Genomic DNA, 16,602 nt, shown 5'->3' on the forward strand with positions numbered 1-16,602 from the left:
TTTGTTAAAATTGGTGGAAACTTAGAAAGAGGTGATTCAAAATTTAATAAGGGGTGTCAAGCACCCATCACAAAAAAATTAGGAGTTCACAAACCAAAAAGGTTGAAGAGCCCTACTCATAACAGCGTCATCCTAGAGAAAAAATAAAAAGAACTATGAATTTTCAAGTAATGATCTAATTTCAACACTCCAGATCATAAAATATGTTGTAAAAGCTTACTGCATTGTATTATGTGTTCCTTCCACAGAAGTTAATATTTGAATCCTTTAAGAAAAAACAGATATTCAAGAATCAAAAATTGACAGGCTGGATCCTCCCTAAGCACAGTTTAAATGTAGAAGAAAGATTTCCCAGATGCCTGGAAAAAGAAGCATCCATCAGTCATTTGATTGCCTTTGCAATATGCTCTTTATTATGTATTGAAAAAATACTAAAAAATTCATATTATAAAATTGTGTCTATATATATATATATTATTCATCTTCATTTATAGAACATAAGCATGTAGCCAAATATGTATATAACTCCAAGTAAACTACAGATTTCACAGCACTAATAGAAAGCAAAAGCAAGGGTTAGGGAATTCAGGTCTTCTCCCATTTCCCGAACAGTTCCTAATGTTCAGTAGTACAAAGTAAATTCAGCTCCTTCCATAATCACGCCTTCAAAAAGAAATATCTTCCTAAAAGAGATACAAATGGAAATACTGATTCACCTATCTATCCTTCTTCGCATTAACAAAACACTGCTGCTACCAATTAGGATATTTCAGAAAATTGTTGGGAACAGTAACAAAAACAAGAGGCAAACCAGCGCCCTTGGGGGAAAAATAACCAGGAAAGGCTCTTGAGTGTAATTAAAGAGACTGAACACAAGAGGTAGCTAGTGACTTCATGTTCTCACGTGTTACTTCCAAGCACAGGAAAGGACAGAATGACCACACCGAATGACTTGCTCTTAAAGATGTGGAAAAATGAGTTTTCTGCATTCAGAAAGTTCACGGAGAACAATGAGAGGATTGTTCTGGATTCAGCCCCCCGGAAAGCACCACGTTTGCTCTGAGTCATTTCACAACCGAGCTCCGAGTGCATGCAGAATCATTTCCGTCAGCTGCTGAAACAGCCCTGATGAAAAGGGCTGCCATCTGCTTGACGTGTAAGCCCAGCATTTTCTGGAGGAAGAATGTGACTGGACATAATTCTGGGCACTGTTTGTAATATAAATGTATACCTTTGTGAAAGCACAGTGATGTTGTTACTGAAGATATAATTATAAATGCACAAGTTTTCACACTATTCAAGTTTGTTAATTGAAATCTGGCAAACTTGCAAGAAAATCAGCTAAAAGGAATATGATGTGCATAACATCTCAAGTAGGCTATAATTCTTTTTTTTTTACAATAAAAGTACTCAGAAAATTAATGCTTCGACACTGTGCATCTAATCATTTTAATCGTCATTTGATATAATGGACAAATCCATCTACATCCAAAGGGATTCAGTCACTGTTATGTTTTCAGAAGTGCACACTAGGAACTTTCAAATGCTTCCTAATGACAGTAATTAAACATCTGGCTGTGATGACCTGTACTTGCCTGTAGTTTCTTCTCAAACAGTTTCTCCCGTTAATTACACATATGCAGAGAACTGGAAGGGATGAGGAGCAATGCAGGGCTACAGAGGGCTGTGATGGGACACCCAGCTTCTGCAGCAGGGACAGCCACCTCCACTTAAACCTGCACATTCTCAGACTGCAATCCAGCTGCTGCAGAAACATTTCTGTAGCACTGAGAGAGTGCTGAGATCATGCTCACATGCTTGATGTAAGCATGCTGCAAATAAAGAGGCTTTTATAAAAACCATTAGGCCTGTCTAAAAATATAAGGTGCCCAAATATTCACACTTGAATACAGTATCTGTTGTTCAAACCTAAAGCATCAAAAAATAATGCCAAAATGATTAAAAATAAATAAATAAATAAGACATTTTTGACACTTCGCTTTTTGCAGTATTCACCAAAAAAGTCAGCACGTAAATGTCCTCATACAGCCTCATATTACCACAGTGAATTTGTGGACATGAACTTCTTAAAAGTGCTACCACAATTAGAGCTCTCTATGCAAATGACATGCAAAGTTCTCCTACGTGTGTACACACACATAAACACACATGAATTTCAAACTAAAATCTGTACTTAGGACTTCATTAGAGGAGGCATGTATCTGCAATGGCAGGTTCCCAGTCTCAGCTAACATTCTTCGAATGAACGAATGCACTAAACGTAACAGTTCACATTGTAACTGACCTGTTAATATTTACCAAAAAAATACAGAGAACTGTGTGAAACTCAGTACTTTCAATGAGAAAATTGGAGGTTTTTTTAATTTATTTAAATATATCAAGAAGCGTTTAGATGAGGTGCTAAGGGTTTTGATTTAGTAGTTCAGTGGGTAGGGATGGTGATAGGAGGACTAGATGATCTTGTAGGTCCTTTCCAACCTAATGAACTTATGAACCTATGAATCAACATGAGATCTGTTGGAACAACCAGGTATGAGGGGGATATGGCATCATTCAGTTTCACACCATTCTTGATATTGATATAAATAAAACAAAGATGTTTAAATTAACAAATAAATCTCTCTTTCAATAATAGATCTCAAAGTATAAAGTGTTTTATATTGAAAAGCAAAATACCTTCATAATAGAACTCCATATCATATTTCAAAAGTATAAAATTTACCAAAAGATAAGAAGCAATAACAATACTTATTGCCTTAAAATGACAAGTACAAAACACTAAAGAAGGTAACACTAAGTACATACTGTGAGAAAAAAAATTAATGCCAATTAACTTTATGTCATGTTCCTGAGAAGCATACAGATGCAAATATCCCAACTTCTGCTGAGATCTAACAGAAGCCAATCATTAAGATTGGAAAAGACCACTAAGATCATCATGTTCAACCATCAGCCCATCCTGACCACACTCACTGCCCATGCCCCTCAGTGCCACATCCACATGGTTCTTGAACACCTCCATGGACAGTGACTCCCCAACCTCCCTGGGCAGCCTGTGCCACTGCTTCACAGTTCTTCCTAATATAAAAGTCAATGTGACCTAAAGATTCAAATTTGATTTCCTTTCAGCTCTCATTGACCCAACATGAAAATATGTCACCATTAAATTTTTACAAGGCAAGGAATAAGATAAGCTTTCAGCCCATTCATAATTTGTCCATTTATTTTATTTTCTATTTGACTTTTTTTTTTTTTACATAATCCATTTTAGTTGTTAAAACTACTTGGATCAATGATTTATTTGAATCATTTTTACTTCAAAAACATTTAGAGTTTTAGTGAGGTATGTAACAATGGTAGTTAAATATACTCAAGTTTCAGCATAGTTGTAACCACTCAATAGAAAATACAGTATTCCCAGTTCATCCAGGTGGCACCTGTACCAGCTTCAATAAGAATATCACAGGCCATCTTGCTGTTAAAATAAGGAAGCAGGTAATTCAGCTAATAGTCTTCCTAGCTAACCTTGTTAAATGCGGATGCTTATTTCACAAGAGAAACTGGACAAATCCAATACTGGAACATATACAGGTTGAAGCACCAAAGGAGATTAAATATCATCTAGAGCAGCTGGATATCATCTTCTTTTTGGTCTGAACTCAAGGAAAAGAGAATATGTGCAACCTGACTTGACAGTCAACACAAAAGGCCCAGAGAAACAGGAGCTTCACATCACCCCCCACTTAATTGCATGCTTTTAATGAAAACTGTTTTATTCCAACCCTCAATTTTGCATAGGATCCTTTGCCCATGGGAAGGAGGAAGAGTGGGAGGAGCAGTTAGGAAGGCCCACCAAGGACAGGCTCTATGTCAGGAAGGGGTGTGAGAGGGAAATAGCAGCACAGATAATAAGAATTCTCCTGCAGTTTAACCATTTCTGAGAAATGTGCTCACAGCACTGTCTAAAATGTCTGGACTCCATCAATGTCAAGGGGTTTAGGCAGTCAGGCACTCAAGACTCTTCCTTAAATTGGACTTTGAGGGCATCTGTAAACAAGGCCATAGGGGATTTCACTGCTGGCTCCACCAGCTCCGGCTCCACCAGCACTGCCTGCAGTAAGCAGGGAGGTTCTGCCCCACGGCTCAGAAATGCCAAATTGCACACAGAAAAAAAAAAAAAAAAGTTTTATATATACTGTGTGCACCTAGAGTTCATTTCAATTCATAAAAAAACAAGAACAATCAATTGGTACACTCCTTCACACTTTTCCTAGTAAACTCAGACCCCACTTCCTGCTTATATGCAGTTTTATTGTGTAACAAAATCAGAGCTGGCTGTACCACATTCCTTCTCCTCATTACCAATGTGTATCATACCAACCACTTCTCCCACCAGACCTGCCCATAGTCATACAGGGTGCCTGTGACTGAGCCAAAACGCAGCCAGCCAAGAAAGGAGAAAAAATCTCTTCTACCCAGAAGTCCTCAGGCTGTTCTACTTACTTCCAGGAGAGAAATTTTTCTACTAGCTCAATGTAGTGCTCCTCTGCATCAGCCTTAATCAGCTTCAGTCTTTTCTGAAGCATTATTTACCAGCCATTTTGGGCTACTATGTACCACAGGCTCTCATGTTTAACGGTGGTCTGCTGATCTTTGAAATAACAGTCCTATTTATGATTTCAATAAGTGTGAGGCTGAATTTACTCATTTTCTTCTATACAATGAGTACTTCTGTTTATCAGAATATCATAATTAGAGATAACTACTCATACCTAGATGAGTACCTACAGAATACAACAGATACCTCTGAGATTTCTGTAAATAAAGCAAAGATCCTTCTTTGGATTTCTCCAAAAATGAAAACCAAAAAATAATTTCCTAATTTCTTTAATTATCCTAATAAGTTTTTAATATTAAAAAGCTTTGCAAAGTACTGTCTTAACTCTGTCTATGCTGAAGCTTGTAGCCATGTCGCTACTTTTTAACTCTCATTCACTGTTACAGATGCTGATACTGATTTATCTACTGAACTAAACAGTACTGATGCAGAAGTTAAAACCAACAACAGCAACAAAAAATCCTGCTACTCTACTCTATATAAAAAAAAATATGCCTTTCTTCTTCAGTTTCTCATTAAAACTACTTTCCAGTGTAATTATGAAAATAGTAACAGAAAGCTAAGGTTGAAGACAAATTAAAAGAAAAAGAAATACTTTAAAACTCAAGATCCGTTTCAGAAATTAATGTAAAAAATGAATATAAAAAAAAAAAAAGTTAATATAATTGAAGGGTTTGTTCTTTAGATTATGATGCCTTTGGTACAACTGAAGGTCCACAACAGAGAAACTTGAAACAAAATTCATAAATCCCTAAAAAATATTTTGGCTGATCAAAGCATCAAATATGGCTGTTACATTTTGCAAGTCCAAATAAAATGCTGATCTAAATAGTATGAGTGCTAGGACAAACCAGGTACACATGTGCAACAGGTTTTCAATTTCAGAGCATGGGAATAATAAAGTGTTCACTAAAATGTAGCAAAAGATAAACGTGCTAATCTCTGCAAAGTTACCAACATGTAAATACACAAAGTACATCAATTCACTGCTATCAACTTCAGGAGCAATTAATAAGTAGCCTTCCTGGGCTCAGTAACACCAGGCCATTACATTTGGAAACAATTACAAACAGGTAAGAGCAGTTCCAAATATTTGTTTAACCTGTGTTCAATATCCATATGATATCTGAGAGGTCCTATACATTAACCTTTCTATAAGACATACGGAATACATTCAGAGCAGCTAGTCAAGCAGTTTTCCTCCCAGTGTGTGTATACATAATAATCTATCTTTTACTGTGGCAAATGAAAACTATACTTGCTTTTTGGTGAACGTAGAAAGAAAAGGAGTGGGGAAATGAAGACACGGTGCAACAAGATGGTCCAACCCAACCCTTGCACCACCACACATCATACACTGGCTCTGTAACACCTCCACAGACTAATCTTTTAAATTATTAGTAAACACCCCTGTTTTCACACTTGATGGCTACTCCAAAGATCAAGTATCTGAATGGATCCAGAGAGCTGAGAGGCAAAGGGCTAGGTAGGAACACCCTGAAGACCTCCCCACCCCAGCCAGAGCACTGCTATATGCAATCACAGCCTGCAAAACATACAAACAGCTAGGATTACTTGTATATTCAAAGAACAAAACACCACTATTGAGCTTATTTGCTCAGTAAACCTCCACTGTATTATCTGGAAAGACTCAGTCTTGTTGTTGGTTTTTTTGTTTATTTTAAAATAGCAGATGTTAGCAATTATTTCAGGATGCATGACAGAAAATTAACAACAAAAAAAAAGTTGAATACCACATCCCATGATCCAGATGTAGCTGTCCTGGTATATAAATGTTAAAAAATCATCTGACATTAAGATATTAAGCCAGAGGCAGTGCTCAAGTTGTTTAATGCATTAAATAGTGACTGGATCAGACTGAGTGTTTATATTCATTGTACCTAGCTTCTAACAGAGCATGGAATGAGGAAGAAAGAGGAATTAAATACACATAAAATCATGAACATATTTTCACATGCACAATACCAAACAGCTCAGTGAACTGTTTCATAACAGCAAGTACCAACATTTTTCATGATTCAGGAAATCTCTGTCATGCTAAGAAGACAACAAACTCCTACAACACCATCCTGTGACTGTTTCCCTCACTGCAAATCTATCAACGTTTGCCAGCAAGCACCAGCGTCAGTACTCTGGCACTTCCCTGTGAATCAAACAGGTGCAGCAGGCTGATACGGAAAAGATTGATGTCTCAGTCTTACACCTGCAATGCTGTTATTGTACTCAACTAGCGTAATAAAGTGTAACACTAGTGTCCAATGTCATTCATCACTGCAGTATGACAGTGTCAAGAAAAGAAATATGTTCTCTCCTGACAACTTGCTTTAATGAAAATGTATTGCAATATTTAAAAACTTTTCAAAGCTGTTCTTTTTATGACAGGTGACATACTTATGACTGTTGTTTTTGATGAAAAATGTACCACAAGAACAACTTAATATTCCAAACAAAGCAATAAATGTAGTATGCCTTCACGAATATTAATAGAAGAGCAGGCAATTCAGTTAAATACAAAATACCTGAAATCAAAGATTGTAGAAGATAATCTAAGGGAGCTCAGTAAGAATGCCTCAGGTTTACAATATTGAGGAATTAGAACAGTCATTGATGATCAAATTGACTTCAAAAGTGACAACTGCAGTTGCCTAAAGCAAAAGTTATGACATTCCATGTTATCTTGCCTTCAATAAAACCAGAACGAGTGCAATGACAGACAAATATATGGTAGAGCCATCACTACCATGATCTTGGGATTTTGTTTCAGAAAATGGGAAAACACAGAGTGAGGTTTCTTTGTGGTTTTGAGGTGGAGGTTGTTTGTTATTGTGTTTCTTTTAAAGTACCAACAGACAAAGTAGAAACAGTAGAAAACTGTATTATGAAAACTTTCTTGATTTTTCACTTTTCAATTCACACATCTGAAACATTTCACTATTTCTGACCATACTGCACACCAAAGTAATAAAGGCTGTAGGACAAAAAAAGAGAAAATTAAAACACTGAGTTTACGCAAAGAAATTACCTAGTAGGAATGGCTGTCAATCATAAATGCTGATAGTATCACAACAGATGACAAGAGCAAGTAACAGTGGAAGTGTGAAATATGACCATCCCTCTCATTACTTACTGTTTATTTTAAATAACAGATGAACAGTCATTAATATTTACTGTATTCCAAGTCAGTTAGATGATGTCATTAGCAGACTTTAGTCAGATTAGGCAGCAGCTGGTTAGAAGGATGTCATCTGTCAGTGGCTGTTCTTCTTAAAGCTACTAATACTGTCAGTGAAAATTACAGTCCACAAATCAAAAGAATGTAAGTGGTGGAACAGAAACACATATGAAAACAGACAGTTCCCTCTGGATTTTCCCCATGTTCTATTACCTCCATGATCAGTTCATGGTTCAAGTGACAGAAATTGCTGAGAAAGCAAAACACAGCTTTCTTCCTATCTGAGAACTACACTTTGAGCCAGGGGACATATTTTTAGATAATTAAAATTAATTTTCTTTCTCTTTTGTCAAGAAAGATTAAAATCAACCTCCTGTAAAGAAAAATGCTCACCCAGTCTTGCACAGAGTATTGCAGAGCAAAGCCTGTTCCTTTCATAAAAGTTCTAACTTGTCAGTTGGAAATGTGATAAAATTTTTCTCATCAGCAAATTCCATACCATCAAAACACAGATTTTTCTAATAGCATGAAAGTAAGGGGAAAGGCTATGCAATCAGAACTTTAGTAACTATTCAAATTATACATCCACACATTACTTTTACAGCAACACACTAAAACTTGCAAGTTTTAAGCCATAGAATTGTCAGTCTTCCACAAAAACACAAACCATGGCAGAACGCTTCAAAGGTACTGTCAAATTCTGTAAGTACTGAAACATCAGTATTCTGTTGCTGTTTAAGTGTTGGATATTGAGTACTCTGGAATGGAGCAATACAAATAGGTCCTCCCTATTTTTTGTTGCTTTTTTCCCCCACTCAGTTTGTAGTCTGTCACTGCTTACTTTGAACAAGATAGCTGAACACAGAGTGGGAACCTCCTACTGGCATTTTTACAGAGGAGGATGAAAGAAGTGCATGTGGGTGTCTTCAACTGCTGGGAGGGCAGAGAGAAAAGAAAGCCGGCTCTTTCAGGAGGTGGAGGGTGGTGGGAGGAGAAGCAACAGGGATACCAGTTGCAACACGAGGAACTCAGATGAGAGAACACATTTTCCACCAAGGCAGTGAAATACTGAAACAAGTCCCAGGAAGGCTGTGAAACCTCCATCCTTGGACAGGCTTAGACCCGATCAGTACAGGCCATGGGCAAACCACGGAACAGATGACTCCAGAGATCCTGTACAGCCTAACATCTTCTGCAATCCTTCAACTCTGTTTTGTTTCTCACTTTCTTTGGCATGAGCAAATATTGCGACATTAGATCAAAAACTTCAACCATGGCAAAGTGTGAAGTTCAGCTGTGACAAGTTCAGAGAATGCACAAAATCTATCAGCTCAGCACGCTGCATTTGGTCAAAATTAACCCATTTTTCTGTGGCTCACCACCTGCCCACTGGAGATCACAAAGCCATTCCCAGCATCCAGCTCCATGCACCAGAGATCTGTTTCTCTATCCATTCACCCACCTTCTCCCACTCCAACCAGAAGTATACCCCCAGCACTCCCACCATCATCCTCTCTCCTGGCAGGGAGTTTTTAACTAAACCAGCAGACCAGGCCCTCTGGGCATGAGTGACAATTCTTGCCACCTGTCATTCTAGCAGGAAGAGGTGGAAAGCGTGGCCATGGCCAAGGGAGGGTGAGGCCTAACCACTGTACATTATCAGAGCCCCAGCTGCATTTAAAGCCATCACAAAGCCACACCTTAAGGAATTCAAAGGTGTGATTAATCATGTTAAGCCAGAACTGAATTACAACAACAAGTATTCAGAGAGAATTAAAAGTAGTAGCTCAGTTTAGATCAGGTGAACTTGTAAAATTGTCAAAACGAGACCTAATAGTTGGCTTGCATAAAGGAAATCATCAGTTACATCATAAAAGCTCATGACAATATGCCATGCTTTCAATACCATAATAAAATAATTTCTGAGCTTGTGTGTGATGCAGTGTTAGCCACCAGGACAGGACACTGCTGCCCATCTCTCTGCTGCCTCCTCGCATTGCTGGGAGCCAGTGGGCATGAATGCTGCCCAGGCACAGTGATCTATGCACTATTTATACATCTTTTTGCTTATCCCAGGAAGTATTCTAATGCAGACCTTTACCAGTCTCCATAAACAAGGTTTTTGAAGGAATGTAAGAAACGAGGGCTGAGATCATCAAGCTCCTCACTGCAGTTCTCTTTCCTCATTTCACTCAATACGGGCTTGGCTCAGCCAGCTCTGACCAGCCGCACCTTGCTGTGCTCACCAATTTAACAACAGCAGCTAACCACCACAGTTCAGCTCTGGCCATGTTCCAAAGTGAACAGACCACATTTGATAGGCCACGTTTGTTCTAACAACCGAACTGTCAGAGGAGCCAACACGCTCTTATCTCCCAGTACTCTATTAATACATGGACTTTTTTTTTTTCCCTCTTTTACATGCTTGTCTGGCTTCATTTTGAAAGAAACAGGATCAGATTTTCACAACAAATCCTGAGAGCTCACACTGGAAGCTGACTTCCTGCTCCCTGGAAAGGACATTTAAGATTCTCAAGGGACCGCAAAAAAAGTTCCTGCAAAAAAATAGTAAGTAAAGTAGTAGAAGAAAAGCAAAATAACGCCTGAAAATGAGTTCAGATGTCTCTTTCATCCCCAACATTTTTTAACTTTTTTTGTTACTTATGTATCTTAGTAGATTAGTAGTAATTTGGTGTTGGTACAATGGGATGTGCTCAGAAGCCTTGCCCAATGCCAGTAACACTGCAACTGGTGCTATACTATACATAGTTATAACACAGACACTTCCTACAACAGAACTCAACATGACAAACTCATGCTATTTGTCCCCTCCCCCTTCCCTCATCTCCCCAAACTTCGTAACACCTTTTAATAAGGCAGCAAGGAGCATAACTCACAGGCCTTAGCCAACTCAGGTGTTCATAACAATAAATCTGGAGCACTCTTATTTAACTGAATATTTAAACATAGGGATTTGGAGATTTTGGTCTCTCTTTGTATGTATTGTTCTGCACCTGGGATAGTGGATGGCACATCCCACACAATTTCAGGATTACATAGCTTTAAAGAGAAGGAAAGTAACAGGATGGCTGGAAGCAAACCTAATCTGCAGCGCCATGCAAGCTCTCTATATTCTAGTACGGAACTGAAATCTTGCCACACTCCAAAATATTGTATCCAAAACATAAGTAGTTATCAGGAAAATAGTCTTAGATTGTATTAATCCACTGAGATTCCAGTCCATGTCATGGTAACCAGTCAGCTGGTGATGACAGAAATAAGGCTTTAGAGGCTCCAAAATAGCAACGTATCTCTTACATTTTGAACATAAGGATCTTGATCTTACATTTTCTTAAAACTTATTTACAAGTTTTACTTCACATAACTAGATTTGTTCTTCATTCAAAATGTAAAAATAGGCAACTTTTTTCTCCTATCACTATAAAACATTTCACTGATTATGTTGCATAATACTTATTTTGCTGAGAAGTTACCTTCAACAACTTTGTGCAATGTGGCTTTACATTCAGATCAACTACAGACAGTGTTGGCAGTCAGTGAAAGTAATTAGCATCCTATTTCCTACAGTAGAACAGATAGGACTTGCTTCATATTTTCCCAATGAAAAATAATTCACCAGTAGTATCACAAAGCAAGTAAGCAAGGATTAGGCACTGAAAATCCCATACGGGATGAAGGAATAGGGATGCCCTCCTCTATTGGAAAGAGTAGGGGTGCTTCAGTGCCTGCCATAAACTGCACTGAAACAGGACATGAAAAGATTTTCATTGATTAACAACACTAATTTGAACAGAAAATGCAAAATGTGACGAATTTAAAGACTGCTTCATTGCTGTGAGTTGCAACACAAGACTTCAAGGAATTAGGAATGATGAAAGAAATCGCTAGAAATAAAGAGCAATCGTATTAATAAATAACTTCTTGCTGGTTCCTTTTTACCTTAGATGAGATATCTGAAGCTGTCAGTTCTGTACAAATAATGATCTTCAACTTATGACAGATTAGTTAAGCAATCAAAACAACAACAACAAAAAGCAAAAGCATGGCAATTAGCTTTTAACATAGCTGCATCATCGTTACAATCCAGAAACTGTGACAAACGTCTTTTTAAAATGTTCACCAATTCTCATTAATATTGTATCAAAGATCTAAGAGACTTGATGTATGTTATGTAAGAAGACCAAAATAGAACCTGTACTACCATAAAAAGGAGGAAGAAAAAAATCCAACTCTGAAAAAAAGGGAGGTCATCGATACAAAGGCAAAGGAAGCAGAAAATGTTTTTGCTGCATTATGATTTTAATGGACTGAGGTTGATATCAATCCTTTAAAATGTTTAGAAAATGATTTTTAACTTGCCAGTCTTCACAAGAAGAAGCAAAACCTCGTTCCATCAGAAAAGGACAATATAAGAGGCTTTAAGTGGTTCAGCAGCAAAGTCTACTCCCATTTCCCAAAAGAGCAGAGAACAAAGCAGAGTTTTAAATGTTGTACCACTTCAGAAATGTGAGTAATGATTTTAGAAAATATTTTCGCTTGAAGTTACACCACTGAAGATTAATTTAAATCAGACTTTTTTTTTTCTTTTTAATAATAATAGAATTGAGAGCATCATATAGCAAAACCAACAAGTATACGTGTTGGGGAATTTTTCAAGCATCAGCTAGAATTTAGTAATTGAGTATATTTTCCACTAACCACTAGAGGTCAGACAGCAACCATGGCAGTCATCCAAAGGCTGAGGGGCTGCAAAAACCTTAAGGTCTGAGAAAATTAAATTATACTACTATGCACTTATAAACAAAAATGATTACATTAATTTGAGCAAACTTCCAATTTCCAATGAGCCTGAATGCTCACATACGTATGCAGAAGTCAGAACAAGATTTTTACTCCTCAAATTACATTTGATAGTAAAGCAAAACAGAATTAGAGCTTGGTGCCCTTTTGAAAGCATTACTCATTTTTGGAAGTATTTCCCCAGTTTAAAACTTTCATTCAGTCAAAAGCACTTCACCTGTGACCATAATTAATACTGAAAAAACACAGTAAAGTGAGGGTATCCTAATACTCTAGTAGTCAATATTTTTTTAGGGACATTCAAAGCTTTCAAGAACAGAAACGGTAATAAAATAAATATGAATCAAGATACATTAAAATCCCATTATCTTTTTCAGCTAATACCAAAGCTTACACTGGGCTTGTAACATTCCTAAATCTGACTGGGTATGCTGTCCTCAAATTTAGGAGCAGAGCTAGCGGTCGGGTATGTGAGAAATTCACTCTTACAGCTAATGACAGTGTTGTTTATTTCAAAGCATTTGTGGAAGCACTAACTGCAAAGTATTACAAGCTTCCAAGTTCTGTAGTTAATTAAAAAATTCCCCTGAAAGTTACTTTAAGCCTTTCAAAAAGGCACTCTGTGCACATAAATTCAGTGAGATGGCTATGAAGTCCATGATCCTGAGCCTCTTTCATATTAGATTAAATTGGAGATCGGTATACAAAGACATTTCAAGAACTGACTCACTTGTTTTTGTTCCATTTACACACATGGTACGTTTGCTCTTTGGAGAAATTTCTTATAATTATATTCCAACTATAAAAGATAAAGGCCTGCATATGAGTCTTTTACTATTGAAGTGCAATAATGCCAAGGCATTAAGCTGCCCTCTAACCCTAGGAACTGGTCCCACCAGAACAGGTGCTGCCGCTGACTTGCACTACCTGTTCTGGAATAAGTAAAATATTTCACTCCCTAAAGCTCTCAGTCTGGTACATTTCAACTTTAAAGAAGAATAAATAAATAGTAATGAAGAGCAGTGAAACAGCTGTAACTTCAATAATTGTTTTAAAAGTTTCAGCATAACAAAACATTACCAAAACCTCACAGAGTGAGTGTTGGACTACAGAAGCAACTGCCGGCAACAAAACAGACATCTTAAAAGCAAGGAAAATGAAGACTTTTCTTACAAAGTCACACTGTAAGTTTCACTACCTTGCAAGAAACCATGTGGCAAAAACTAAAAAGCAAACGACAGAAAACCCCATGACAGCTTTACCTGCCCACAAGCTTGTGTATGTACACACACATACCCACACGCAGGTTGCAAATCAGCAGAGATTATTTTCCACTTCAGATGAACACATCAAGCTTTACAGTCCTTTTAGGAACTTGAGAAGTAAAGATATTTGTAAAGTAATATCCAAATACAAACCTGCTTTTTCTTTGCCTGTCTTTTCTGAGCATCCAACGTAGCTGACTTAAAGCTAAGGGACTTGGACTGTCTCCTGACTTTCACTGAGTCTCTCCGACGGTCATATGAAAAAGATGATGACTTCTTTGTAATTTTCCTCTTCGGTATGTCTGCCATTTTAACCACCAAAATGTGGTTAACTTCAAGCAAACAGCGTCCCAAAAAGACAAATCCTCAGTAGCATCAAGCTTCCACTAAACTTACAGGGAACAGTCTTCAATCCTATAGGAAGCAAAGTAACCTACAAGGAGAGGAGCCCTCTTCAGTTCAGCAATTTCAGTTTTCCAGCAGGTTGAACAGATGAAGAAAGGCGATGGTCCTGCAATGCTGTGTGTCACTGAGGAGCAGGCAGAACTCCTTCTTGCTGTGTAAACTCAAACAGGCTTCAGCAGTGATGCTAATCTGAAAAACATAGTGACTATCCTGCTGAGCACGCTAAAGGTGAACGGAAGGTAGTTCCCTGTAGAGCAGGAGGGTGTGGAAGTACACCAACAGGGTGTGGGGATGAAGCAGAAGACTTTGGGTTCAAAGCATCTTCTTAACTCCTTCCTTTCTAGGCTACTGCTAACAAGGTACACGAGAAAACAGGCTGAGAAGGTTCCCCCAAAAAGATGGTGTTATTTTCTTACCCAAAGCACCTGCTGAAAGAACCTTTAACACAACATAGCTGCCCCATTAATTATGAGCCCTATTCAAACATTTCCCTTTGATAGAAAGCTACTCATCCCATAAATGTAGGAGGCACTTTATCTACTAAGGCTGCTGGAAAACGAAGTCCAAGCCTATGTAGGAATCCTGCTGTCCTTAACGGGAAATAACTATGAAGTTACAGTGTTCCCCTATTGGTACCAATGGATGAGAGGGAAATGTTAATGAATTCTCAACGTAGTGACAGTGTGGGAATCTTATCACACGGCTGAGATTGCAACTTTTGTAGCAGGCCTGTGTTTAAGTAGGAATGTTTCCCTTGCATAACATATTAGTCAAGGAACACTACAAGGGTGTAGAAGCCCAAGACTCCCTGCTATTGATTTTGATTAGGCAAAACATCTCCAAAGCACAAAGTTGCACATGTAAGAATGTGCTTGCAAACCTAACACTATCAGATGCAAATCTGGGTTGGAAGACAAAAGGAAAGTTGTGGTTTGACAAACTTATGACACCATCCAGGGTCTTTTCCAGAAACTTTTCTTAATTTATTCATGATAGTACTTCACATACTAAGCAGCCGTGAATAATTTATACATGCAGGATTATCCATTACTATAATTAAGCTTTAATATGGGTCAGTCCTCTAGTGTACATGTCTCATCATCTCTATTCAGAAGTATTTGTAAAGCTCTAGCAGCATTTCTTTTAAAACCTGCAGATGTGTGTAAGGGGACAGTGTTAATGAACTCCCATAACCAGCCTTTGCTGCAATACTTTTCCCTTGTTGCACGATGAATAATACTGCTAAAATTAATGGAAAGATAGTAGAACATCATGCCTTAGCCATAAAGGCCTAATTCTCAATTCACTGCAGATTTCTGTGGAGAATTAAACAGTGAAGATTTATAAAACATTTCTTCGTATTATCTACAACTCCATCTAAGTAGTGAATTTTGTAATTATTACAAGACAGAAAAAAAAAAAAACATTATTAAATAGTCTTTGTACAACACGTCTCTTAATTGTGATGGGTTTAAAATAACCACAGCTGTCATCATCCATAGATATGAACTGACATTCAGTGCTACCAAGATTAGCCACGGTGAGGTCATCATTTCCTCACACTGCGGTTTTCTCTGAAGTTTAAAGAAAAATGAAGCCTTATTTAAATTACCACTTCCTGTGATTTACCAGCATCATTCTCCTGAAAAGTAGATAATTAACAGATAATACAGCAGAATGTATGCTTTTAAGCTGTGACATCTCAAGAACAATCACATCTCTCCGAAACTTCTTCAAGCATTTTCACTATCTGCTAATAATCATAGATATTCTGATATAATATAAAAATTAAGGTCAAGGAAAGCTAGGAAGCCTTTTACAGACATCTACACATTAATTATCCTAAGCATACTCATTCATACAAAAGCAGCAATTAAGACCGACAAAAGCATAAATTAAGAAATCCATTCAAATCTATTTTACTCCACTGCAGTTTGACCGAATCCACAACTGACTCGATAGTAAATACTGTAGGTATTGCTAACCTTGCTTAGTGTATTTCAATACAGAACACAGTTCTCATACAGGTGCAGGGGATGTATTAAGAATGATCAGGAATCTGCAAGGATTTCCAGGTGACATAAAATAATTAGGACAGAAATGGAACAGGACTGAGGTCTTTAAAATCTTCAAAGAAGATGGTTTGGATTCTGGTTATTCACAGTTCCCCTACAAATAAGAACCTGCATCATTCAGAAATAAAAGGTAGTATTTAATAGATAAAATGCAACTCATTTCATTTGCTTAGCTAATGAAATTTTCAGCTTTGATTCCTCCAC

The 16,602-nt window shown here is 37.5% G+C and overlaps 1 protein-coding gene across 14 annotated transcripts in view; it reads right to left on the minus strand.

The window, feature by feature from the left end:
- The window catches only part of PARD3 (par-3 family cell polarity regulator), a 425,974-nt gene that overhangs the window by 356,573 nt on the left and 52,799 nt on the right, over positions 1–16,602 (minus strand). Inside the window, exon 1 of one of the 14 annotated variants that reach the window (XM_065731477.1) lies at positions 14,072–14,421. The exons of the other annotated variants lie outside the window; for them this stretch is intronic. Within the exon in view, the coding sequence (XP_065587549.1) occupies positions 14,072–14,227 (156 nt within the window). The 5' untranslated portion in view covers positions 14,228–14,421. Of the gene's footprint in view, positions 1–14,071; positions 14,422–16,602 lie in introns of those variants that run through there. 14 annotated transcript variants of the gene reach the window in all.

This window comes from Cyrtonyx montezumae, unplaced genomic scaffold, assembly GCF_038088225.1.
Source record: "Cyrtonyx montezumae isolate F1298 unplaced genomic scaffold, pur_monq_1.0 scaffold_14, whole genome shotgun sequence".
NCBI lineage: Eukaryota > Metazoa > Chordata > Aves > Galliformes > Odontophoridae > Cyrtonyx > Cyrtonyx montezumae.